Source organism: Columba livia, chromosome 6, assembly GCF_036013475.1.
Source record: "Columba livia isolate bColLiv1 breed racing homer chromosome 6, bColLiv1.pat.W.v2, whole genome shotgun sequence".
NCBI lineage: Eukaryota > Metazoa > Chordata > Aves > Columbiformes > Columbidae > Columba > Columba livia.
In genome coordinates, this window is record NC_088607.1 from 375,237 (window position 1) to 402,780 (window position 27,544).

A 27,544-nucleotide genomic window follows, 5' to 3' on the forward strand; every position below is an offset into this window, starting at 1 on the left:
ATATGTTATACAGTCATCATAACTAAAAACACACGATAGAGTTAAGAAACGTAAACTCACAGCTACGCCTGACGTGGAAAGTCTGCTGTATTCCATAAAGATTTATGGGAACTACAGCCAGAACTTATTGTCACATTGTATCTGAATACACAGAAGAAAATACATGCTGATAATTTCAGTCATTATTAAATGAATGTATGAATCTGATTTCCGTTGGCAAAGGCAGGCTCCACCGTTCTGCAGGGTTTCTGAGCGACCGTACCTGCTGCTGCGCGCCGGGCCGGGCCCCGACCGGCTGCCGGAGCAGCTGCTTTGCCTTCACCCAGGCGGCGACGATCTGCTGTCGCGCGGCGAGCGGGGCCGTGCCAGCGGCTGCGGTCCCGTCTGCCACAGCCAGGGCAAACTCACAGACCTGAGCATCGAGAAGGGAGAAACACGAAAAGCTCTTTGGATGGAACGCGCCATCGATTCGTTCCTCTAAAGTCAGCGGACACGCGCCTCCACCCCGCAGAGCAAACGCGAGCTCCAGCGCCGAGCCGCAGCACGACCTGCGGCGGCAGCAACCGCCAACCTTGGGAGCCTTTCTTTTGGCAAAAATTTCTATGATTTAATTTATATGAATTGTAATATATGACAGCAGACCAAGAAGGCCACCGAAACCGAGGGGTTTGTACCTCTAAGGCAGCTTTGATATCAGGAAGTCCCCGGGGATCCACTGAAAACGACTGGATGATATCTGCTCTTTCATGGTTCTTTTCCGAAGCTTTTCTGCTTCTGTCTGCAGCTTCTTCTTTCTCCTCAGCAGGTTCTGGCCTTGGAATCCAACGCAGAATTAGGCCCCGAGCCACAGCATTGCACAGCATCAACAGAACCACAGTGCTTCTGTAGAGGAAAACAAATCGACAAGTGCACACTGCGTCAGGTCAAAAGGAGAGGAAGCAACGAGGTTCGTTACTTTTGAGTAATAAATGATACTTGAAAGTACAGATTTTTTTTTTTAGAAAGCAAAGTTATGGATGTTACAAAAGATTTCCTATTGGAAAAGCTGTTAAAATGGTTAAACACACAAAAACCACAACCACTTTTACAGTTTACATTGTATTTTTTCAGCTCTTTCTACAATTGAAGCTTCTATTTCCTCACAGAAAAATCATGTTTATGTCAGACAAACACACTTAAAATGTATTTTTTACTAGTGGGCTGCTATGCATGAAAATACTAACTATTTCCTAAAAAATTAATCTAAGCAAAACCTCTTCCATAAACCCATGTGTTTATTACACTGTATTATTGTCAACCAACCAACCCCTGAGCTGGAGTTACCTTTCTTTTGTGAAAACACGAGCTGTGTTATGACTGAGAGGCTGCTGCGGACACATGGTAATATACGTATCGGAATGAGTAAGCGCACAAGCGGCACTTCAGGCCTCGCTCCCCAGCGCGCTGCTGCCGGCCCCACCGTCTGCCTGGGCGCAGCCACATCAAGGACGTGCCAAAATCTCTAGGGTTTTGCCCCACAGTCAGATTTGACTTGAGCGTCCCCTCCGTCGGTCTCTCCCATTGCATTTACACGATTCCTCCAAACCACTCTCGAATCCATGTTCCCATTTGCAGTCTATTGTTCTGCACGTTCCCTTTGTTCTTTTCTCTTGTATTTCAGAATTCTGATTAGAAAGATTTACAGTGAACTATATTTACAACATAATTCCACTTCAGAGCAACTGCCGCAAGCAAACGCATCTCGAGCTGTCCTACAAACTCAAAGAAAGTCTTCCTGATTCTACCCGACCAGCTTTACAAAACGCTGTTTTCACGTACACACGTCGCTGTTGCACAAAGAGAAATCAGTACTGCTCGGTCCAAAATTAATATAGATTATGTGAATAGTAACAAAGAACAAATAGAAATGACTGAAAAGTCATTTTGCACCACAAAATTAATCTTCTGAACTACTCTGTATGTACCAAAGTCCTCCAACTAATACTAAAAGGTAGCAGTGAAAGTCTTTCACAGCACAAAGCGATTTACAATGTTTTCCTGCTCTAGAAGAGAAGAGCACGCTCGTAACCAAACCCGTACACTCACCCGTCCTGTCCAACGCTCCTGACGGCTCCAAGCAGAGTCTGCAGATCCGCGATGATGTCCCGCTGCCTTCCTGCGGAGATGAGGTGCCTGTTGTAGTTCAGGACGTACACCGCAGCATTGTGCACGATCCAGGCTTCCTTCAGCTCTTCTCCTATTTCAGCTGCACGCTGGAAGTTCTCCATAGCATACCGAGACAAGTGGTCTATCCACAAACTACAGAATTAACATAAAGGAGCTGTTATTCCAAAACTTTGACACTAGAAGGAATTGTATCATAAGGTTAAATATGCAGTAGCAGATCTCAATCGACAACACCAACATTTTAACTACTTTTCAGTTGCATTTATTAAGTCTTCACCCATTAACTTGTATTTTACTTGGATGAGGAGATGACTCAGGGAAGGAATTAGCATCAACAAGAAATGAATAGCCTCTGACACTCGAGCGCTATTAGCTTAAAAACAGCGGCTGTAGGCCACGCTTCATCCCCATGTTTGTTCAAAATGGGTGTGCGGCTCCACACGCCAGCGCCGCAGATGGCCGGTGGGCCGACAGGGCTCTGCTGGAACACAGACACCAGGCATCCGCTCAAGAGCAGAGGAGGCGGCTTTTCCACCTCAGACCGCTCGCGCTCCTGCTCCAGTGAGCTCCGGGTGGCCTGAACCACTCGGTTTTAGCAGAACATCATCTTTCTCATAGTCTAGACAATCACTTCTTCCAATGATTTTATTTCTTTTTGTCCTTAGCTATCAAGATGTACCATTACTTGAAAAAAACAATATTAACAACAGGGTCTTGAGCCACCACACAGAGCGGCCGCGGCTGCCACAAAACCGCAAGTGGACACGGGTAATTCCACGTCAGCAGAGACCAAAGGGCTCTTTCCTGGGACTTTTTTATCTAATTGGGTAAACTCAGAAACAGCTTAGTAGCAAATTTTGGAGCAGTGTCCTCATGTTCTTTGTCCCTTGGTTCTGATCAGTTCACGGCTTTCCCATTTTACTGAACGTTTGTGGATGGTGAGAAAAGCATCACTCAGTCATCAGCAGGTGGGCGGCCGTGGGGACACAGCACTGACACCCTGCTGTCCCCGGCCAGTATCCGTGTGAACATGAACAGAGAGTTCAGACACCAGCTTCGGAACTCTCCCCATCCTCTCCTTCGCGAGAAATCATTGTGAGACCAGGAAAAAAGATACTTGCTGTATTCCAGTCTCCCTTATTAATTTCGGTTGATTTGATGGAACAGATTAGTGTTGCAAACTGACATAATTCATTGTATGTATTCAGGTACTCAGATATCATTATAGTTATAGGAGCCATAAAGCAAGACAAAAGAGTTTTCTGATTCGGAGAAATGTATTTTTAAATATAGAATTTCATGGTCTAAATGTCAATATAACACGGATTTAATAGTTTTTAAGGCTGGGCTACTTGCTTCTAGATTTCAGAGAATTAAATGTTAAATGAAAAATAAAATATACACCCCAGAATGAAAGCAAACTAAAAAAAAAATATTTCAAACTACTTTCTAATATTCTTTTCCTTTTCCCACCACCATGAATATCTAAAAATATGAAGCATCTGGTGACAATGAATTTTAGTAACTAGAAATAACTTCAGCAATTATCATCTGTGCATGGTACAGCACTCTGTCAGAGCTCCCAGGTCCTGTTACACATTAAGGAGAAGCACCTGTATGTCTTCCACTCTGGATCACTTTCAGGAGGATGTGGATCCCGCCTCCCACCTTCTGGAGGCGCAGCACGGCCGTTCAGCTCAGCCCCCCGCAGCCGCAACAACTGAACAGTGGCCTGGAGAGACAGAGCAGTCAGCCCGCTACCCGCTGTGACCGTGAGAACAGCTGCGACTCACGACTAGCGCCGCTACCTCTCCAAAAACTAGACAGCACAAACTGCTTTTCCAAATGTTGTACAACTACACGAAACACAATGTAAAATAGTCCATAATACTGCAATTGGATGCAGCTAATTTTACTAAATAATTTCATTGAGAAAAGAAAAAATTAGGGTTTTTTTTTAATCATATTGGAATTTCAAGGATCCAGAAACACAATGTCACATGTCAAATATTTACTATAGAATCCCTTGTAAAAGTGTTAGCACCACCTCTAGTGAAACTATTGCTACAGTTACAGTCACACAGATTTTGGTTCAGATGAAACTACTTCTTCCTTTAGTTCCTATGAAGACAATAATTGAACTCAAAATTCCAGTGCTTTAAGATTTATAAAATTATACATAAACCAAAACCAAATTAAACAAATATTATTGACAGCTGTGTAATTTATTTACCTCTCCATTAATGAATCTTATTTCTGCTAATATTCTGAGTAAATCTCTTTCAAAAGAGAAGGATTTATCAGGCAGTAGCGGTTGTCTTGGAGAGCTGTCACCTTCCTCATCCTCCAGAGTCGCACCAGCTTTCTTCTTCTGTGCTACGACTAAATAGAGACATAAATCCCCTATTACCATGCAAATAAGAAAAAAATCACCTTCGTTTTGAAATTTAAAAGTCCCTACACATTCTTAAATCCACGAGAAAGTTATCAAGTACAGACTTACAATTATTTCACTTCTTTTTCATCAGTGCAATTCACTGCACTCAGCGCCTCTTCTTGAGCAGTGCTGAGGGCTTGGTTACCTGCTGCACCTGTGCATAAACCTCAATATGCGCAACAAATAACTTGCTTCAGTCATAACGTGCAGACTGAAATTACACTGATAGGAATATGACCCGTGGCCTCCAGTCCGATGCCATTGCTGCAGCAGAAGCGGAGTTCAGGCGCCGTGCGCTGGCTAAAATCCCGGCGTGTTTCAGTCACGCAGGGGGTCACTTTCTGGCAACACACACGTCAGTGAAGAGCAAATAGCCTGATTTTTCTTTGGGTTAGTAATGAAGAGAAAGACAAACACAAAGAGCGGGCACGGCAGCTGTCCCGGCGGGTTCCTTGTGCACCAGCGGCCAACAGCGGGCGTTCCAGGAAGGGCACGAACACACGGTGCGCGAAGCTACTGCTCCTGGTACCTTCAGTTTTCCAGAATCTGCACCCAAGAATCTCGTGAACCAGAGGTTCAACCCCCTTAAATAAAATCTAACTTATTAGTCTTTGTCTAATTTTCTAAACCATACTTAGATGTTCAAAAAGAACTTTTGAATTTCTGCTAAAAAGTAATATCTTTGTTTTGATAAAGCTTGTGACGCTGACTGGACCGTTCCTGGCTCCCAGATCAATCACACGCTTACTCTCTCCAGAATAGCCACGTTTCATATTTCATCTCTTTTCTAACTAAAGAGAAAAAGAAATAGGTACCAGAACGTCAGGGCAACCACGCACCAAAAGCATCATTAAAGAGGAACTGGAATGTTTGGGTTTTTTTCTGTAACTCTAGAATGTCTTGGATTATCTGCCCTTATTCAGGCCTCACAAGCCAGCAAGCCTCTGTAGGGGGTCATCACTCTACAATTATCTTTGCTCTATCCTCAATCTGACATATATAAAGACAACCTTTCCTTTTTCTCACATTTGATCCTCAATCAGTAGTCATAAAGAAAAATCAAACGGAACATGGAAATGACCAGCGCCAGCAGCTCTCGAGAACTCCGGTCAGTCGCACTCTGCCTCCCGCTCCAGTAACCGCGGGCAGCGCTCCTGCCGCGCGCGGCCGGCACGGGCTCCCCGCTGCTCCGGCGCCGCGGTTCCCTCCGCGCCACGGACACGCCCGGGGCTGGCGAGCGGGAGGCCCCGCGCAGGACGGACCTCAGCGCCGCAGAACCGCTCCGCTCCGCTCCGAGGGAGGTGCTGCCGCTGACAGCATCGGCCCCCTTCCGCAACCCCGTAACTGCGACCGGGCCACAGGAACACGTCTGAACAGCGGTGGAGCGTCTCCATCTCCTGCCGGCCCAGGAAAAGGGTTGAGGCTGACACAGACAATTATAAAGTCCCAGAAGCATTCAGAGTACGAGAAAGACACCATTACCTTAGAGATGCAAAACTTGTGAAAGAGAAACACAACATACCAGTTCCTATTAATGAAGCCTTTGGTGCGTGATTGCACCAAGTTTCTGGTAAGTAATTCTTTTTCCCTTTGGTTTGGAAAAGAGATGAAAGATGAAATATGGCTCGTCTAAAGATGAAAAACTCACGGAAGAAAAAATAGGGCATCAATTTATCTGTTAAGGGGACCTTGGAAACAATCCGGAGGAAAAATGTGGAATAGGTTCAATAGACATTGGCTAGAGAAAAAAAAAAACAACAGCCAGAGGGGTGTCCATTTATTCTGAAAGGTGAGTTTTTCAGCCCCCGGGCAAAAACCACTTTAACAGAGACGGGCACAAGTCGAACAGCCCGAGGTTCGGACGCGCTCCCCCTGGAACGAGAACACGTTCCCAGCAGAGCCTCTGGGAGCAGCGCTGGAGACCTCGCAGGACCACCCACACAGAACAAGCGTGAACAACGTCACCACGCGAGCCTCGGACAAAGCGACCCATCATCCCCCTTCCTTCTGCTTCCTCAGGTAACGGATAACATGGACCTGGATGACCACCGGGGAACGAAACAGTTTTCTCGGGTAGATACATTTCATCAAGCCTCTCCAGCACTGCTGGAACGCTCCTGAAGGCAGAGTACGGTGCCAACAGAAAAACGTACTGACCCACTTCTAGATCCAGAGGTACAAAGAATGTTCCACGTGTGCCAAGACACAGGGACAGACAGGAGCTCGGGAACTCTGGGGATGGGAAGGAAGAAACTAAAACTGGCTACTCCTTCACGTAACTCTAACGAAAGAGGAAAGAGTTCTTTTGACATTCACAAAAAGCGATCACTTACTTTCTCTGGGTTTTTTTGCCTTCCTAAACCAAGCATCATCGTACAAGAGACAGAACCTGCACGCTGCGCGGCAGACATCCCAGACTCCGTGTGCACGCGCGGCTCTGGCCAAATCTGCCCAAAGTATCACTCTAGCAAAGAAAAAACATACATAAAATTACCTGATAAGCAGGAAACACTAGAAAAGTCATGTCAATAATAATGGTCATCGAAACTTAAATTTTAAACCTAATAAAAATTAATAAATTGAAGGCTTCCCATCAGTAGCAAAGATAACACTGTTACTTTAATTTAAGCAAACAATCCCCTCAGCATATCGAGGCTGGTACTAAATTTTTGCTTTGGATAGTAACTATACAGAAATGCCAAAATGTGTGTGACTCCCTAACCATCTATCTTATAAAATAAACTAAGTACTTCAAAACTCATCTTGAGAACTGCAAAATAAGTCTTACACGGTATCATCAAATAACCGCTGCAGCGAGAAACTTTACACTGGAGACTCCCACGCGAGACCAGAAGATGCGTCTTGCCCACGGCAATTACCTCTCTCTGCCATGTTCTTGTAGGTGTTCCGCGTCCTCACCGGCTCTCCCCGCGCTGCCCGAGTGATGCTGTGCTCTGGCACAGAGCTCGCCCGCCTGGCTCCTGCTGCCACCTGAGAAAACTTCGCAACGCAAAAAACAGATTCAGGCAATGTTTAAGTACTAAAAAGCCACATGAAGCGTATGCAACTTGATTTGCATCTACTGTCTGAAACACACAAAATCCAGTTCTTTTTTCAGTCCCTTAAGTTTTTCCAAACCCACCTAACCAACAAGGAAAAGCCCAGTCTCCCAAGCATCTAATTCTGGTTTTCCTGTATCTTCAGATACCGCTGTCTCACATAAAACTGATTTATGCTTGTTTGAGCCCCAAATCTCTCACGTACACCTCTTTTCTGACCGGACGTGCACGCTCTCGTTAGCCTCAGTCGACAGCAAATGGATGATGCAATACATAAAGTTCCCATTCCATTCACGCCAAATTTTAAGAACACTTATCTAATCAAAGACATTTTTCAATCTATATTAAAGTTGGCTATTTTGTTTTAATTTTAGAATACTGACTTTTGTTCTACTTAGCCAACAAGATATTGGGCAAAAACAAAGAAATAACCAACACAAAAAAATGATGCAAAGGAGGAACAAACTGCCCCCCCAGATAGAAAATGCCCCAGTGGCACCCATAGACCCAACAGGGATCATTTTTGCAGCGCAGCGATGCAGAGGAGCTGTTTTGCATTAGAACACAGGTAACTTGACTGTGACTGGCAAATCTGATGAGTTTGTACATTCACCTGAACCCAAGCAACGGCCCCTAATGGAATGCAGACCAGGTATCAATTTGATCCTCAAAAACACTGCCAACTAACAGCAAGAAATACATATAAAGTCTGTCTGGCTTTAAAAAAAATACACAAGCAGGTTCACTTCCCTTCAGTCACAGTAAGAAGAGGAAGGCGTAACGGCCTACCGTTGCTGGAACAAACCTCTTGCAGTGCATTACCCGGCCTATGGTAACGCGGCGTTACCCAAAGGCGCACAGACATTGTTCAGGGTAATTCATAATGGCAGTTACACCATGCCAGGCTGTGGGGTAAATAATGGTATTGTCCTCTGGATCTACGGGTACAACTCTCACTAAATTAGGCCAACACATGCACCAAGATGCACAGTTATTTACCTAACTTAAAAGAAACAAAATAACGCTACAAATCTGGTGTCCTGTCCTATGTATACTTTAATGAAACAGTTGCATATATATTTTCTTCCTCCTTCAACAACCACGTTTAAGTTTGTTGTAACACGTCATGGAAAACGCAAAACACTCACTCTTTGGATGACAGCCTCAGGAAGAGCGGGAACATCTCCAAACCATTCACAAGAAATGGGATCAAATGATAGGAAGTATTGTGATAATTGCAATATAGCGATAATCTCACTCATTTTAGTGGTTTATCTTAGAAAGTTAATGTGTAGCGAGGTTTATTCTGAGGAAGTTTGGATATAATTTTACAGTTATCGCCTCGAAACTGAAGAGCAACTAGAAACACACGCACACTTTTACCTCCCTTCGTTGCGCAAATACGATGCATTTTATCAGCTTAAGTCATGCATGAAGATGTTTTCCAACCAAACCATTTTCACGCACTGAAACGTCCTGCACAAAGCGGGGCTGCTGACTGTGTAAATAACACTGACTCGCGTGCCATGAGCTGACCAGGTCCGGGATGAGGACGCGCGAGCGGAACACCGTGTCCCGCGGGACCAGGGACCCGGGCGGGCTGCGGGGCCCGCGGCACCACCGCTGGTGTTCGGAACGTCCAGTTAGCGACGAGATAAAACAGTCCGAGCGTTCTGGAAAACCCGCTCCTGTCCGCTCTTCAACAACCAGCTGTGCAGCCCCCGGGCTGCCTGCGGCACACGGAACGTGCCTATTTGCGACCCATGTTTGAGAAAGTAAATGCAGATTTCATGACTAGATCTCTGTGCAAAACTCGGTCTCTCAAAAGCAAGATTTCAAATAGAAAGACAATTACAATATGGAACAAATACCCACCATTGTATGTAATCAACACAGAATATTATGGGGTGAAAACTGAGAATACCACTTAAAATTGACCTTAAGTAAAACATTCAGGAGTTGATTCAGATTAATTCAGAGGGGAAAACAATGATAATTGCTCTTCAGTATCGCAATATAAATCTCGGAGCCCTAATGAAATCAACAGGAGCTTTGCCACAGAACCGAGCAGAGCTGCCCCCTGCCCTGCGCTGCCACGTTCAGCCGCGCCGCAGCGCTCTCCGCGTCGCCCTTCCACACCACGCCCAGCCTTTACGACGCTGCAAAGCCGTCAAAGTCAAGCACATTTTAGTCACACATATGTACATTACCTTTAGCTTCGTTTTCACTGTCAAGGACTACTTTAAATGAATCAGGAGCTAGTGCAAGACCTGCATTTATCAGAAGGGCCCTCTTTTTCCTCACATCATCCTCCTGCTTTCCCCTTTTAGCCTACGGAAAGAAAAGAACGGTTATAAGGTTCACTTTTATTATACTCGTGTTTATCTATCTATCTTATTCGTTTAGAAACGACATTTAAACGGAGTAAGCTTGCATGGAAAAGCATCCAAATTAGACAACAAAGCTTCAATTTTCTTTGTCTTAATAACAGACAAACTCGCCAGCGGCTTTCCAGAACTGATTTTAGGTTCCGTGAACAAACCTTGATTTCTGTGAATATCCCAAAACGGTGTGTATCCGGAATGTCTTTTGGCCAGCTAACAATCAGTTGCCAACATGATTTTTGTTCAGGTGCTGAGGCACCACAACAGAATTAGATGCAGTAACTCCTGACAATGACTACACTGGGAATTTAGATTGTATTATTTACTGTCACTTGTAAGTGTGATGTAATACTGATTTATTAATATTTCAAAGCCAGCTGGGATGTTGAGCTATTTGGCCACTGTTGCCCTCATTAATTAAAACATTGTTCCATGCAATGAAATCTTAACTCTTTTAATTACACGAATACCCTCCCCTCCTCCAGAAATAAGCTTTGAACGCACCGCGGCAGCGCGGGGAGCGGCAGGGCCGTGACAGCCTGGGCCACCTCGGGGCCGGCGGCGCGGCGTGCGGCAGCCGGGGCCGCGGGCCCGCTTACCTGTTCAATCAGCAACGCTGCCCGATCCTCCAGACGCTCAGGCGACTTATACAGCATGGTGTATAACTGAAGACGTTTCAAAGACAACCTTAAATATTCTTCATACTGCCCGCCGTTGTTTAGACGTAAAGCTTTTTGCAAATGTTCCATGGCAGCCTCTATTCTGTCGCCATCCTCTTCAATACGAGCTATTTCCATGTGAACTTGGCAACGCAACAAAACCAGCAAGCTGAGGAATATGAAATTAAATGTAAACCATTAAAATGAGGCAAACTAAAATTAGACCTAAAAATTACTGCGAAGTGAAACTCAATAACTAAAAGCTACTCCAGTATGAAAATATATTCCCTTTTTAACTCTCTCTCATTTTCACTACCCTGACTTTTTAAATGAAATTACTTAGAAAATACAACTGCATTTTGCTTCCATTAACCCTGCATGAGAAAACACAGCCGTGAGGAAGCACCACATCTTGTACACTAACTCATCTTTGTGTATCAGCAGAATTCTTTTCCAGTACCACACTCAAGTTAAGACTTAGGAATGCAAATCAAGTATTTATTAACCCTCAGAGAGAGCACAATGTACTGGAGAGTGGCCACTTTTGCTAAAAGTTCGTGAGGTTTAAGTAGAAGCAAATTGTAACACGGAGCTCGGCTGTCCCGGCTCAGCGGGCGAACACGCTCGCACACACTCGCTGCAGCGGCAGCTGCCCCGGTACCCCAGCCCCGGGGACCCCCGGTACCCTCTGCCCCAGCACCCCTGACCCCCGTGCACCCACGTGTTCAGTGCACAGTGTCCCAGCCCCGGGGACCCCCGGTACCCTGTGCCCCGGTATCCCTGACCCCCGTGCACCCACATGTTCAGTGCACAGTGTCCCAGCCCCGGGGACCCCCGGTACCCTGTGCCCCGGTATCCCTGACCCCCGTGCACCCACGTGTTCAGTGCACAGTGTCCCAGCCCCGGGGACCCCCGCTCCCCACCAGCACCTCCCAGGGCCGCTCATGGCAGCCTGGAGCTCTACATGCTGCTGGAGGTTATTTCCAGGAAGAAAAACAAGAAATCAGATGAATAAAAGCCACGTTATGAAAAATCGAACAGAGGGCAGGTTTTCACGGCTATCAAACGCCACAGGCCCACATTAGAGCCAACCTAAGCAAGGATCGCCCTTTACTGCTGACCACAGCACTTACAATTAATGCTACAATCAAAACAAAAATGAAGACAGGTAAATTAATAAGGACAAGTGACTTCATTCAAACTCCAGTAACGAAGCACCTTAGAGCTGAGGGCGAGTCTACCGCTTCGTTCGGAATACACGGAGAACAAAAGCCAAAACCCTAACCCCAGAAACCTAACCTGCAACCTTCTCCAGAAAAACTGTCGTTACTGACATTCAGTATAAAAATCCAAGCTGCATACGCCAATACTGCGCTCTTTATATGGAAAGTATAGGAAATGCTTCAATAACAGTGCAGAAATACAACACAGCAGTTTTACCCATGTGTATATCTGCATCTTCAGGCTTCTGTTTCCTCTTCATACAACTAACAAATTACATCTTAAAACCACTGAAAATACATTCTCACCTTCCTCCGTAACACTTCCACCAGAAACCACCCAGCCTCCCGCCCAGACGGCACATGATGTAACCAGCTCTGTAACCAGCTCTGCCATAGAAGCCCTGGTGTTTGTTCTCAGCAGCCTACGCACAGGTCCAAACACAACCAGTACCACTAACTCAGGCTCACTTGTTCCACCCACACTAGTGAGGGAGGTGAAGCTATTAAGGAGCTCAAGGCTAAGCAGTATGCAACAGCAAAGAGAAGAATAAGTCTAAAATAATTATACGTTTTCTTAATACAATAGGTTTTTCAATTAAAAAGAAGTATCACTGAAGACACAAAACCAGTACCTTGCAGGAAGTGTCTCATTTGGCATGTAATACAGAAGCCATGATGGTTTTTAAAAATAATTTTTAAATTGTATGTTTTTAACAAATAGAAGTTACGTTAATACAATAATCTAAACCACATCCCAACACATTTACTCATACTGCCGCTTTGGGATTTTCTCACATGATTAACTATTTTCATTTCCTAACAAATTTCAATATTTGCTACAGGCCATTAAACGGCATAAGATTTTGCCTGAAAGAAACATATATTTAAATGATTAATGAGGAAATGTAAGCAATATGCAGATGTTCAGTTGTTACAAGCTGGCAGAAAATTTTCCAAAGCGTTCAACAGCACAGAGCGTGAGCTTTCAGAGGCGCCTGACGCCCCCGAGCGGCAAGCGCGCAAGTGCGGAGCGCGGGAAGCGACCTGTCCGTCTCCTCCAGGACGGCGGCGACCGAGAGCAGCGGGTCCCGCAGGCGGCGCCGCAGCCCGCGCTGCAGCAGGGGCAGGCACACGTTCCACTGGCTGCAGCAGGCCGCCTGGAGCGCGTCCGGGCCGCCCACGGCCACCGCGTGCCGTAGCGTCGCCTCCAGCCTCCGTACCAACGCCAGCTGCGTCTACACAAATGAAACACTAATTAGCACACATCGCTAACGAACGCATGAATACAACTTCTTACACGATCCCCCAATTCCAACCTTCAGCCTCTATGCAATGGAAAGCAGCCCCTCAGCCAGCCAGCTTCGGAAGCTCCATTTTAAAAGGATTACTTTATTAAAACCTTTTCCATTTTAACAGGCATTGATAACTAAGTGGTATTTCTCTCAGGTGCCGCTACTACGGATTCCAGGCAGCAGTCTGTCAGCTGCTCCCCTTCCTTGTGACCAACAGAAACCGATAACGGCAGTATCTGTGAATTCAGAAGGGCTGGATCTTCTCTTTAATACGAAATTACAAATGCAGTGTAGGACAGGAAAAAATGAAATATTAACGGCATTTGCCATGCTGTCAATTAAATTGGGTTCCTATCCGATCTCAAAGCAAATCCTTACCTGCAATACAGATACTCACTGATTACCCGGTTCTTTTTAGAGGTTACTTGATTAAAATAACGAACTACATAACTAACTAAAATTTAAAAATCAACCCAAAAAGCTCTCTGTGTACACTGGGGTAGGTGTATTTAGAAATACCTAAGTATCTAAAAATCCTATTTCTTACTTAAACAGTACTAGTAGTGTGTCATATTATGAAGAATTAATGATTTATTTTTTTCAAAAGGTGAATGAAATTTCTGAATCCCAAAATAAGAACAGTCAGAGACAGGAGTAGGTTTATGCACTATCAGGTTCCCTGAAGCATGTTCATACTTTCTATTTTAGGAACTTTAATTGTCCCAGCAGCTGTTCCCAATTGTTCATGGCATCTGTCTAATCCCATTGATAACATTGACCACTTAGGCTTCTGCTTTTGATGGTCTCAACTATAACTGAGTCAGCTGACTAGAGAAATGAGAGAAGATCCTCCCCAGTGTGACAATTTATCAGGAACAACCTGCATTTCTCTGACACAGAAATTTGTACGCTTGCCCGTAACACACAACAACAGCTGAGCTGACACAGGCGTTCCACGGAAGCGCCTCCCGCGCACGCCGAGCACGAGCCCAGGAGAGAACGCCTGCAGAGGGGACACGCGACGGTTCGCTATTCGCACGTTTTCTTCTTGGCAGCCCAACCACAACGAATGTAAAGCTAACGTGATTTCTCATCGGTGTAACATAATAAAGACACACGAGCCTCATGCAATTTTCCTCATTTAACAAATTAAAACTTGTACTTTTCTCTCAAAGTTAATGTTAAAGAACATACCTCAACAACTCCTTTGGTGTAAGTCATAATTTTAGTGCCAATTTTTTTTGCTTCATATTCACACTCCAGGCATTCTATTTCAATAAGTTTCCCTTGCTCCTATGAAGAATTAATATACAAAATGCTAACTTTGATAATTAAAAAGGAACACAAGGCAGATTAAACCCATGCAATTACACTAATACAGCACGGTACTTTCTCGCTAAAAATCCCATTATACAAGCTAATTAACTGAAACAATGAAGAGGAGAATTTGTTGTTGAACGGATGTAACTTCTTACTAAACCAAAGCTGCAAAAAAACTTCACCGGGACTTTCAGAGTCATTCACTGGCAGACTCCGCACTAAGGACGCCAGGGTACACTTGATTTCTCCCACACTGCTTTGACTTCAGTTCTCGTAGATTCCTGCTCACTAATGTTATTAAAAAGGTACATGCTTGGAATAAATAAGAGCTAGTCAAGAGAGAAAGGATTCATCTTGATGGGTAATGAAACTTCTGAGAGAAAAAAAGAGGCTAGGTTTTAACAGCTCAGGAAAGATCTGGGTATTAAATCATACAAATCATACGTATGGATCGTCTAAGGTACTTTGTATTTGGTTTCACGTGGGGCAGCAGGGAAAGGCAGACAGCATCGCCATCCATCACTTGTTATGAACTACTGCCAAATCACTGCGCACGACCTGTTAATTTAACGTCCCCACGAGTGGAAAACAGATGAGACACTGAAAACCCCAGATGAACGTACAACTGCCACCATCAGGTAACAACAAACACACAGGGAGATGGAATTGGTGTTATGGCTGAGAAATCTGTCCGCACTCGGCAAAGCCGAGGCACTGGAACCCCGGATGGATTTGTGCCCTTTGCTGTGGTCACTGCGGAACGAGGCCGGGGACCCAGGGACGGCCACCGGGACACCCCGCGCTGTGCAGGAGTGCGGGAGCAGCAGCAGGGCCTGGATGGTACGGGGGGATCCTGCCTGTGCACACACTGACTCCCCGCGAGCCCCTGACCTGGGGAACCGAAACGCATCTGCCGGGGCAATGCTGCGGAACCGGGTATGACTCTACACTTGCGGGAAATGTTCAGAAAGAACAGACCCGAAGCAGCCACCTGGAATAAAACTATTTCAGTGAGGTTAAGTGAAATTTACTTTACAAGTAACCCAAAGTAGGATCACTATAATAGAAATCTGGAAACATGTTTTGGAATTTGGCAGTATCTGCCACTAATATTTCCAATACACACATATTTCCAATAACTAAAAAATTACTCATGGGTATCATCACAACACAACCAGGCACTTTTTCATACATTTTGGTATCTAAAACATGCTGATTTTCTGAACACAGTGACAAACAGCTGCTTCTCGGTGGGTGGACTCGTTTGGCTGAGGCACAGTCAGCCTCCTTCACGGCAGCTCGTGCGGGCTGTTCTGGATTTGTTCTGGAACACAGGGACGTTGTGGCCGACAGCCCCTGCCCAGCACCAAGGGCGGGCTGGGGGCGCACAGGGAGCCGGGGACGCGGCCAGGACGGGTGACCCCAGCGACCACGACATCTTGTTCAGAAAGAAGACGGGGGGAAGGCTGCGAGGGGGCTGTGCTTGGGACCCAGCTGGGCCTCGGCCGGTTTGCCGTGAGCAACCGTTTTCACTTGATTCACTTGTCTTTGTTTGGCTTTGATTCTGTCTGTTATCTTTTTTTTTCCTCTTATTTTCCTATTACTATTACTATTTTAAATCATTAAGCTGTTTCTATCTCAGTCCAGTACTTCTCTCACTGCCACCCTTCTGGCTTCTGCCCGCCCTGCGGAGAGGGGTGCTGAGTGAGGGGCTGCGTGGTGCTCAGTTGCTGGCCGGGGCCGTCACAACAGGGAAGGAACAGAAAGAACAAACCTCAGAGCAAGCTGGATGCGGGAACCAAAAGGGCATACACAGTGAGAGATCGGTTATTAGGGAGACTACACAGAATTTTAATCTAAGAACACCGCTACACCTACATTACACTAAAAACACTAAAGAAGTGTAAAAATTACGTTAGCAAATAACAAATCAAACAATAGTTTGCTGGGAAATGAATCATTCCTACTAAAGGACTCCGGGCAACGTACAGGAACAAACGCTATCGGGAAAGATCCACACGAGGGAAAGGATCAGGGCGAGCGGTTTGCGGCACAACGTCTCTACGTCTCGCTCCAATGGGAACTGCACCGCTTAAGGTAACAACTTGGTCTGGAGCTCCTCCTTCCACCAGTCCCCCAGTAACGCTCCAGACAAACGCTCTGGCTTTTCCTCATCAAAATTTGAAAGCATATGCAGTTCTGCAAGGGTGGTATTGCATTCATAAAGACCACGTTCATGCACGTAACGTTAGCTGCTTTTAGAGCTCACATCTTAGTGACCCGTCACAATCTCCATGGGTAAACCGCTTAAATCTTCAAAACTCAACAGGCAGCGTTTAACTTCCCATGAAACTGCTCCACAGGCATCATTTAAAACACATGGGCAAAAATTTACAGTTAACATGTACTGGCCAAAACTAGTCTTGTTAATTACCCTCTTCTACCTGCACCCCACCCGCTGACCTTACACCTTCTCTTTAGCTTTCCACAGATCACTTTTCTAAGCAGTTATTTACATTAATGAATATTGAAACAATACAGAGATGGACAGAAATCCCAGAACTATCGGTTTTAGTTTTAAAGTATAATCACAAGGGGGCGGGGTGTTTGTAAAAAAAAGGGAAATCAACTGTAATTAACATTAATACTTACGGTAATGCCAGCTCTCTTCAAATCAAGTACACAGTCACGGGCAAGCTCAATGCAGCTGACTTTCAGAGAAAAACGAGCTAACTCCAGAATCAAAGGAATCCTTCAAAAACAGGAAAACATCACGTCAGGGAATCTGATATTGCTCTTCTATGGAATTAGAAAAACACTACGTGAAAGTAAATCTGTGCAATGTATCTGAAAATACGAAGTCATCTGAATATTAGAGGATGTGATTATACTATAATAGCAATGCTCGGTTAACAAGGAAGAAAGCAAAATAGTAAAGTTGGCTACATGAAAAGCAGATGATAAACTTCTGTATTTATGGAAAATAACTAGAATACTTAGTATAATTAGCATACTTCTACTGTATTCTTGCACAAACTGCTCCTGAAGAAAATTAAAAATACAGAATGAAATGTATGCAGCACAAAGATGATGAAATAGCAAACAAATACTGCAGGTAATCATGTAAATACAACGCAGCCAAGTGGCACACAAACCACTCAGATCCGCTGGTCAGTCACTTAGGGACTAAGAACCCACAACACACACACGGCAGGAGACTGTTCCACGTCTGAATCTCCAGGAACAACCCAACGAGCACAGCGCGCGGCCTGGGACAGAAGTACTGAGACACCCGAACGCCAACGACGAGCGACCTTCACGAGTGAAAATGTCGTGTCACTGCCATATGTCACGGCTGTGACATAACTACTGCAACGGACAGTTCGGTATAGCCTGCATTTCCAAGTGATGCTGAAGAACTGGGAAGGGCCCCAAGAAGAGCTAAAAATGAACTGAAGTCTGAAAAGCACTTGTCAATTCTAAGGGCTTTTAAAATCTCCTGTTATCAACAAGAAAGGTTTATGGAAAGATTTAATCATGTTATACAAACAAATATATGTAAGAGGATATTCAATCTTGGGGTCTTTATTAAAGCCTGATAGGACCTTTGTCTTTTTTTAAGATGACGCAGGCATCAATGCAACACAAACCACTATAACTGAGCTCTCTCTCTTCAGCGTCACAGGAATTCATCAGAATCTGCGGAAACAGCCCCAGCTTCAGCACCACCTGTCCCGGGACACGACGAGTAACACTCACTTCACGCTGAGAACAGCCGCTGGAGGCGCATCGTACTGCTTCAAAAGCACGTACACAGCATTCAGGTCTGCGGCGGCATCGCTTGGGAACTCACCTGTGTCCCACTGCCTGCAACACAGTGAGAACCGATCACAACTGTTCACAACAAGTATTATTGCATTGAAAGTTTGAAATAACTCTCCTAGCTCTAGAACGGATGGCTCATAGTCCAACGGCATCAGCGGGATACTTTGAAATATCAAAGACAAACATCACAAAACAAGTCAACAGAACCTCATTCAGTATGCCAGTGAGTTACCGGAGACAGACAGATGTGAGGCACGAGGAACATTCCAGCACAACAACTAATATTTCAGACAGTAAATTTTATTCCAGAAGCAAAGAAAAATAGTATGCAAAACTCCTTTCCTATAACGTCAACATAATATAATCCACTGTTACTAAGAAAATGATTAATACTTTTAAAATGGGGAGGTGTTGAGACATTAAAAAAATAAATGAGATTTTGTTATGAAGTCCAATTTCAAAACTGTTTTATGCCTTTAAGAAGTTTTACAAGCATTATGCTTCTCATCCTTGTGACCCATGCACTGTATTTCAGGTGTGATCTCCCCACTGCACTCTCCTGCACGACCGGTGCACGGAACCGCAATCCGCTGGGAACAGGACGCCTTTCAACCTCTTCAATTCTCCCAGCGGTGAACGCCCGCACAGCCCGCCATTGCCACGTCCCCGAGGAGCTCTCCCACGTTTTAGCCGAGGCTGCTCTGCAGACGGGCCCCACAGTCACTGCCCAAACCGGCATCATCGTTTTCCTTTTTAGAAACTAATATTTGCAGTAGATTTTCCTACCCGCATATGGGACACCAGACCCTGACTCCACCCCTGTAATATCCGGCAAAGTACAAGTGGAAGGATACATTTTAATACTCACAATTTTAACATCTGCATTTTATAAACAACTGCAAGATGGATGGAATTTTGTATTTCCTTCTCTAGCTGGGAAATATCCATTAGTTTGTGATATACCTACAAAATAATTTAATTATTGACTAAATAAGCAAACATAAGACAGACATTCCACGGGGCTCAAAACGAAGCAGGTATGTTGACTGAAGGCTTTCTCATGGACTTTAAGGGCAGTGAGACCCCTATGATCATTGATGATACCGCCAAGGTCACCTGGTAGAGCTATACTAATACTGATCTTCACATAGCGAGGAGCAGAAGTATTAGCAGAAACCTAAATGTGGAACTAACAGCTGAGTTAGAATTCTGATTAATGCATTTTTAATAATATCCTTTGATAACACTCATTCTGAAATTATCTCATCCGGCTAAGAGTAATGCGCCCTATCCAAATGTATCTGTAACTCTAAATTACGAAGAGCAAGAAATGTTAAGAAGAAGGGGCAATAAGCTGCAGTTTAACTGCAGGGTTCCGCGCTGACCCCTGCGGCTGCGCGGGCAGCGGGGGCTGCGGGCTGCGCGCCGTTACCGGGGCACTCGCCGCTGGGGCCGCACCGCGGCCCAGGGTCCGTTCCAGAGCTACCTCCTTCTTCTGCTTGAGGCCGCTGTCAAACAGCTTTGCTCAACAGTGCCTCTGAAAAACACAACAGGCTTTTTGACCTTGCCTAAATGTTATCACTTCGTTAATACTGCACTCTGGAAGGCTGTATATTGGTTCTCTTAATCCAAATGTTAGAGAACTTCATGTTATAAACGTATGTTTTCGAAACGCAGTGATTGGGAGCAGACAGAGAAGGACAACAGACAATGTCGCAGAAAGAAAGCAAATACGACTGCAGGCAACTTCCAAGTTTAATTGCCTGTTTCTGCTTTTGCCACATTTGTCTTCACCCTCTTGTTTCCAAATCAAGGCCATGCAAGAAATGTGAACTATTGCCATATGCTCTGATTTCCGTAACTATTTATAGGGTTCAAGTTGGGTTGTTTAAGTATTCATCAGCATAAGAAAAGTCAACAGATGCTAAATACACCCTCAGTAGCGTAAGGTAGGTTAAGCTGCACCCACTATATCTGCTGTGTTAATAGCAATTTTATACCAGGTTGTATTAAAATAACGTGTGGCTGTAGGGAGCTCTTTAGCTTTTAGTATCAAAAATACACAAATCGGTAACAATCTGCATATTTACTGTCGTGTTTGGGAGCTCAGAATTAAAATGGAGACAACATATTTAACAATTATAACTATCACCTTATGAAATGTAGAGAAAGCTCCTGTCTTACTGAGAGTTTAAAATATTTTACAGCATTACCATTAGAGAAAATAGCTGAGGGTATTTATCTGGAACATTCTCCTTAATAAAGATAGCTGCCGTAGATGAAAACTCTCTTGCTTCTTTCAGTTTTGAAGCATCGAGGAAGCACTCAAGTAAATTTCTGCAGATCAAACAAAATTTGTATTAAACATTTAATAATGCTTTCTGAAATAATTCTTATTGATATTTTTCAAGAGACTCTATATATCCAAGGTACCGCTCCCAGACTGGCTGTTTCTTTCATTTCAGGGATCGGACGACAGAAGGCTCTCTGTTTATCTGTGTAAAGGGTATGTTTCTTTACCCGAAGAAACCAGGAGTCCGTCTCTCTCCCCCCTTGCAAGCGCTGCACATAAACAAGGACTCGAGTGCTGCACCCGAAACTGTGATACCTCAGATCGCACCCACGGCCTGTGCCACTAACATTTCAACCCCAAAGTACACATTAAAATGAAGGACCCTTTATGTTAAGCGTGCATTTCTGTATCTTTAAAAAGCTATAAATTAAGCTTTCCACAACAAACGTATCTCCAGTGTTACCGATGAAACACGCATTATTGAAGACAACCTCAGGTGGCAGCCACGTGTACAAGAGACTACCGAACGGCCGTGTGGAAAACACACTTACACCATGAGCTCTGCTCTCCACTCGCTGTCTTGCTCTTCCGTTCGGTTTAACGCGTTAACAATCTGAGAAAGGCTGGGAATAAGACAATAGCGGAATCCAGGCTGAAGATACGGCCTCACAAGTTGCCAATAAAGAACCGAGGCATTATATATCAAAAAATAGTATCTGAAAAGCAAAAATCAATAATTTAGTTATTTCACGGACTTAGATAAACATAAAAGTACAGACAGAGTATTTTAAAACACTTCTAAGAATCAGGAACTGGAGCTTTTTCTATGTGTCCAGATAAGCACCAACCCTAAGAACTGAGAACACAAGCGCAGCTCAAGAAGAATACAGTAACTCTTGCAACTGCACTGCCCAGCAAACACTTAAAATGGGCTGACGTGGTGCTCTCCGCCTAGCAGCGGAAGCGCTCCGAGACACGCACCAGCCCCAAACAGGCCCCGTCCCGCCGGCTGAGGCCGCGAAGCACCCGCAGCGGCTGCGCGAGCGCCGCGGCAAACGGAAGGAAAACGCGCCGAAGCAAAAACCCCCAAAGAACGCAACTCCAGACCACCTGGTGAAAGCGTGAGAAACTACAACCTGACTCGGCAACGTTCTCCGGGGCTTCAGGAGGCAGGGCCTACCTTTGATCCTGGGCGGCAAAATCTATTGCCTTCATAAAACACAGCACGAACTTCTCAAACCCTTCCTAAAACGGAACAAAAGCATTGTTAATGCAATTTGAATATGGCTTTTATAAATTGGTACATTATTTTCCTATTTCAATATGTTCACATCTCAGGATTTTTATTTTCAGAACAACCTCAAATAAAACATGCTGTGTTTTCCTGATTTCAAATTTTAAACCTATATTTTTGGTTTCTTTCATTTCTGCCAAACTTCAATTATCAGGCCTGAAAATGTCCAAACTGGCAAAGCTGTGTATTTTTTAAGCTTTCAGCAAAGAAAACTCAGAGACATCCAAGGGCAAAGCCAGGGAAATAAATGGTTTGTACCATTAGAAAACTGGAAGTGTTATTTTCTTCAGACGTCTGTCAGCTGAGGAGGGGATCCCATCAGCGCGTACAAACACCCCAAGGGACGGTGAGAAGAAGATGGGCCGGACCATCAAAAGGGGTTTTTGAAAGCCTAGGATGCAGTGGAAGCGGCAAAGCGGATGCGGAGCCAGCGGGGCAGGAAGAGGAGGACAGCACAGGGCTCCTCGCAGCGAGACAGGACAGCCAAAAACTCCGGAGAGAGGGGACCGACCTGGGGGACTCTGGGACTGGCACAGGAGAACAATGAGGGGAACCGCCCAGACACAGACAAAACCAGCATGAAGAGTCCGAGAGACGGCAGGTACTAAAGCAGAAAAGCTGCGCTTGGGCCTTAGGAACACAAGCATCTTAATCAGCTAACCAGGACTCCCCAGATGGAAACCAGAGTGAGGACACATTTATCTCCCCCAAGCGAACGATGGCTACCAGTCACACTGCATGAGATGTTGTGCCCCTCCTGTTTTCATACAGGATCCACAAACACATCTGTGAAAACACTTTACAACTGATACAAACCGCGTCTGAAAAGCGCATTACAACACACAACACAAGGGAACCAACTTAGAACTGAACACGTACTGGGATGGTTCTTAACTTGCAAGGCATTAGCAAAAGTCAAGAAGAAAACAGGAAAAACTGGCTGAGATTTAGAAAATATCACAGGAGAGTCAGTTCAATTTAGAAACATAAAAGGCTACTGAGCATTAGAAAATACTTTCTATATGTGTACAGAATTTAGCGGGACCACTGACCAGTTGTTCCGCACATATGCTCAGAGAGGGCAGAGAAAGTAGAAATAACATACTAGGGAAAAGATTTTAGTTTGAAAGTTAATTCAAATACATTATTCAAAGAAACTACAGCAACATCTGTCAGGGAAATCTGTGAACACAAATAACATAAACATCTGTTAAGGGCATTTTAGAGGGTCAGGTCTCACTGACTAATTGTGAAGGTGACTGATCACAGTACGAGTGAAATGCTGACAACAGAAAACGATCCCACTCCATTTCCAGTTCAGCAGGAGGCAAAAACGGATGAGGGACAGACACGGCACCACTGAACAGAAAGCGCCACCTCCCCTTTGCAACGGGCAGCGGTGGCGCCCGGGGACAGCGGGGCAGGACTGCCCTGCGCACCCCCCGCGCCCCCCCGCTACACCAGGAGCTGCTCGACCAGGTCCGCTTAAACTCCATCTGAAAGTGCCACGTTGATGTAAAAACTGAAAAGGCTGACGTTAAAACAACCAACCGCCTGAAAAATTTTTCAAGCATCCTTTTGTTTCCTCCCCAAAGTATTTGCAACTTCAGTCTAATTCAGCTGGTAAGTGTTGTTTCCTCCCAAACTGCCCATTAAGATATTTCCCTTGGACCTTTCCCACAATCCTGATTACCCTTGCGTATTTTAAATGGCTGAAAGCAGAACGTTAAAACCCAGGAAGAAATACTCTTTACAATTTCTCACCAAATTATCCGTAGAGAGCGGAGTGTGCAACTGGCCTTGGCACAAATACGCTCTGCCAAGAAACTGGTTCACGGGAAACCTTCCTTTAAAATACATCTGCAGACAGTCACCGCTCACTTCCACACGCCCCAGCTAAGACCAAGAAGAGCATTTCAATATTTAAAAGATGCAACAACTGAATTAGAGTTGCTAGTTTTCAGAAAGACATGGCTACTCCAAGTGTAACATCTAACTGCACAGCAGTATGCAAACAATATTCCATAAAGCTGCCTATCAGATCTGGTACAAACCCATTAAGATTTAATAAAATTTAAAGCGAGCCTTTTGTCATTACAAACGTGTAGAAAAATGGGTCCTTTATTTTTAAAGGTTCCTTAGTCACTCATATAACCCCTTGGAGTGTACAAAAAAGTTTCAGTTTTTAATGTCAGTTAACAGAGTTTTTACCACAAAGGCAACATTCTCAGAGATGTTTTTTGGAAGGACAGGTACCAGCCTGCCGGACTCCACAGGGATGTCAGTGCTGCGTCTCACGTTTCAGACAACAGATGGAACTTGAGGGGAAAAGAATGTTTTATCAGAAAGTCCATCTGCTTGAAATCCAATCACCTGTACCCATGGACTGCAAATTAAACAATAATTCGAAATTAAGAACCTCTAACACGTTTTATAGAAGCCAGTTCAGCTCAACTTGCAACAATCTCTCACAATTAAAATGTCACCTTTTCTTCTTTTGCCCAGTAGGGACTGTTCGCACACTCATTTTCTTTGGTCATAACCAAACTGGTAGTGTTAGCTTTCCAGAACAAGAACAAACAGCCATGGCAAACTATTTTATATTACTGTGGTATACCTTGAATGTTTCGGTCCAATTACAAACTTCACAGGCCAGTTTGATAACTGATTATAAAGAAGTGATAATTTAGAGGCCGGGTTTTAACTGAAAATGCACGTTTAGACAATTGCTCTCCAAAACCAGAACAGTGTAATATTTTCACAGGTACTTCTGGGAGTACTTTTCAGTAGTAACTTTAACCTATAAATACAATACATCATATAAATGTTTTTATTGAATAAACTGCCTAAATTACAAACCTCAAATGCTTGTTCAGCACACAAAACATACAAGTCAGTGCTGAAATTATCTGATGGGTCCAGCACAGATTGTCCTTGAGTGGCTGATTTGATCAACTCATAAGCATCCTCCAAAGCCTGAACATCTGAAATAAAAAGGAATAAAGAAGGTAGAGGGAATTCACGCTCCAAGCTGCACTGACGGACGCGGTTGCGCTACTTCGCCCTGTTTCTCCCTGGTGCTGCGCGCAGGCAGCCGCAGCGCTGAGGCCAAGCGCGGCTGTGTCGCCGTTGACACGGCTGGTGTCAGCGCGCGACAGCCGCCGGAAGGCCCGGCCCGCGGCGCCCGCGCGCGACGGCACCTCCTGCGCACGCGGAAATTTGAGATTGGATCCCTAACGCGCTTATATGAAGCAAACTTGACCGCAAGAGAACCAGATTAAATTAACAGCACTATAGCGGTTGTTTCTCAGAGTTGAGCAGCAATTAAAAGCTGCTCTTCAGAAACAGAGCTGGTTAAGATCGAGCAGCTCCCGTGCCTAAGCGTGACTTGCACCCGCCCGTTTTTCGGAGGGCAGGCCCCACGGCAGCTCTCACCTCGGCGGCAGCGGGCGGCGCGGAGCCGCTCCCGGACCGCGCGGTCCATGGCCGCCTCTCCGCGGCCCCAGCGGGACGCGCGGCAGCTCCGCCGAACCGGCCTGCGGCGGGACCTGCCGCCGCTGCCCCGCGCGGCGCCGGCTGCGGGCGGCGGGCCGTGTCCGCGGGGACGGGCGAGCGGGCCCGCTGCCCCGCGCGCTCCCCGCTACCGCCCGCGCGGCCCCGCGCGCACCCCCGCAGCGCGGCCACGACACGCGCCACGAGCGGCCCGGGGACCCGCGCGCTGCCCCCTCGCCGGTCACGGGCCCGAAAGCGCCGCCGCAGCCGCAGGCCCCGCCGGGGGAGCCATGGCAACCGCGTCACGCGGCGCGAGGGAGCGGCGCGGGCGGCCCCGCGCGCTGCTGCCGGAGCCCGGGAAACCCCTTTCCCCGCGCGAGCGCAGGTGACAGCGCCCGAGGAGCGCACGCGGGCGCAGCAGCGGGCGGGGGGAGCGCCCCGCCCACCGCGATCCGGGCTCCGTAGCAAACACGGCATAGAGGCACTGAGCCAGCGGCCAGCAGAGGCACCGGCAGCTGCGCGAAGACAACGGCACGGCCAAGAACAGCTGTCGCCAGTCAGTTTGTCCTTGTCTGGTAAAGCACACACCCGCGCTGACTGAAGCCTTGGCCTCAAGCAGAACAAAATGCCAGAGGGCATGGGGAGTGTTTCTGCCCATGCAGAAAGAAGCCCTTTCACTGGATGGCACCAGGCACAACTATGATTTAAACAAAAACCAAAACCCCCGTACCCAAACCTTCGGAGGACAACACCCCAGGAAAGACTCAAAACATCCTGCAAGCTCCCTGGGCACGCTGACACCAAGACACCAAACGAAGCACTCAGGCCTCCATGATCTCCTCCAGCTGCTCAGTCATGGCAGATCGTGCAGTAAACACCACAGTCATGAAGACAACAGAAAGGGTTACGTATCTAAACTTGACTTTGCATTCTAAGCCCTTTGCACTTGGAGCTGAATTGAAATTCTGTAGTGGTAGGGTGTCCAGTCCTGATGGACTGAACACATTCTGAAGTGCAGCATCGCTGGTGAGGTTCCAGAGATGTTTGCAGTCATCAGCTAAATGAAATACGAGTATCAGGACAGGCCCTAAGGGTGACAAAGAAAAAAAATGGTTTAAGTGCAAACTCTTATGCTGCAGGCAGTACAAACGTATACAAGGACCTGTAAAGAACTGGGCACTGGACTCCTTCCTTCCTCTACCTGCTCCACCAACTCCCATCCACACAGTCCACTGAAATTAATTAACCGTCACGCTTGGAAAGAAAACCTCACAGCAAACGTGTGCTGACTTGTGAAGCAGAAAGCAAGATACTGGCCTTGTGTAATTTCACTAGGCAGCTACAGCAGTGGCTCACTGTGACCTACCATGACATGCTTACAGTGCTCATACCCAAGGTTTGTTCCTCTTAGCGTGAGCCCGCTACAGTCCAGCCTGCTCTTGATGTCCTCTGGCAGAACCCCAAGCACAGGTGGGACCAGTGTTTCCGAACGTTAACATCGAGATGTGGAAGCTCTACAAATATTGACTCGGGAAGAACTCCTCAAATGCAGATTCACAGCCAAAATGGCACCAGAGCACTATAAAGGTCTCAAATTATGCCATCTACTATTCATCCTCATAAAACACCCATTCTAAGAGTCTGGCTGTGTTATTCCCAAATTTAATTGAAAATTACTGACTGCTACATGTCTATTATATTGTGCTGGTAAGTTTCAGATTTTAACGAAATATTGCATGAAAAAGAACCTCACAGAAAGTACCTCCAAAAATACTTATATTTAAAAATATAACCTTACAAGCTGAACTCTGTCAAGAATTAGTGCGTATAGTTTTAACCAAGCTCCGGCATTTCTTCAAGAGAAACTTTCATAATGTCAAAATTAACAAACTTCTTCCATCTGAACCACTATATGGAAATGCTTGTATTCATAATTAAAAGTATAGAATTAGTGAAATACTGTGTTTCTTTCTAGGCAGCTCTGCAGACCAAATGATGCACTGTAACGTGAAAACAAGATTACTTAGTGACTCACTCAATTTATATCATGTAAACGGTAGCAGAATAGGCTCTCATGTTGAGTGTTACACACAACTGCTC

The 27,544-nt window shown here is 45.5% G+C and overlaps 1 protein-coding gene across 8 annotated transcripts in view; it reads right to left on the minus strand.

Moving 5' to 3' along the window:
- CFAP46 (cilia and flagella associated protein 46) overlaps positions 1 to 27,065 on the minus strand; it is a 71,212-nt gene extending 44,147 nt beyond the window's left edge. For 5 of the 8 annotated variants that reach the window (XR_010473330.1, XM_065066613.1, XM_065066610.1 and 2 more), the window contains exons 1-20: positions 25,388 to 27,065; positions 24,812 to 24,936; positions 23,717 to 23,848; positions 21,839 to 21,903; positions 21,210 to 21,374; positions 20,579 to 20,702; positions 19,234 to 19,328; positions 18,300 to 18,407; positions 17,193 to 17,292; positions 14,415 to 14,513; positions 12,973 to 13,163; positions 10,646 to 10,874; positions 9,873 to 9,993; positions 7,483 to 7,603; positions 6,937 to 7,067; positions 4,400 to 4,548; positions 3,780 to 3,898; positions 2,086 to 2,298; positions 675 to 882; positions 263 to 412 (exon numbers count right to left, since the gene is read on the minus strand). Coding sequence is in view for 7 of the 8 variants with exons in the window: in XM_065066613.1 (XP_064922685.1) it covers positions 263 to 412; positions 675 to 882; positions 2,086 to 2,298; positions 3,780 to 3,898; positions 4,400 to 4,548; positions 6,937 to 7,067; positions 7,483 to 7,603; positions 9,873 to 9,993; positions 10,646 to 10,874; positions 12,973 to 13,163; positions 14,415 to 14,513; positions 17,193 to 17,292; positions 18,300 to 18,407; positions 19,234 to 19,328; positions 20,579 to 20,702; positions 21,210 to 21,374; positions 21,839 to 21,903; positions 23,717 to 23,848; positions 24,812 to 24,936; positions 25,388 to 25,436 (2,694 nt within the window). In the remaining variant the exon portion in view is untranslated. Of the gene's footprint in view, positions 1 to 262; positions 413 to 674; positions 883 to 2,085; positions 2,299 to 3,779; positions 3,899 to 4,399; positions 4,549 to 6,936; positions 7,068 to 7,482; positions 7,604 to 9,872; positions 9,994 to 10,645; positions 10,875 to 12,972; positions 13,164 to 14,414; positions 14,514 to 17,192; positions 17,293 to 18,299; positions 18,408 to 19,233; positions 19,329 to 20,578; positions 20,703 to 21,209; positions 21,375 to 21,838; positions 21,904 to 23,716; positions 23,849 to 24,811; positions 24,937 to 25,387 lie in introns of those variants that run through there. The other 3 variants (XM_065066611.1, XM_065066609.1, XM_065066612.1) reach the window with 3 other exon arrangements.
- Positions 27,066 to 27,544: the final 479 nt, after the last annotated feature.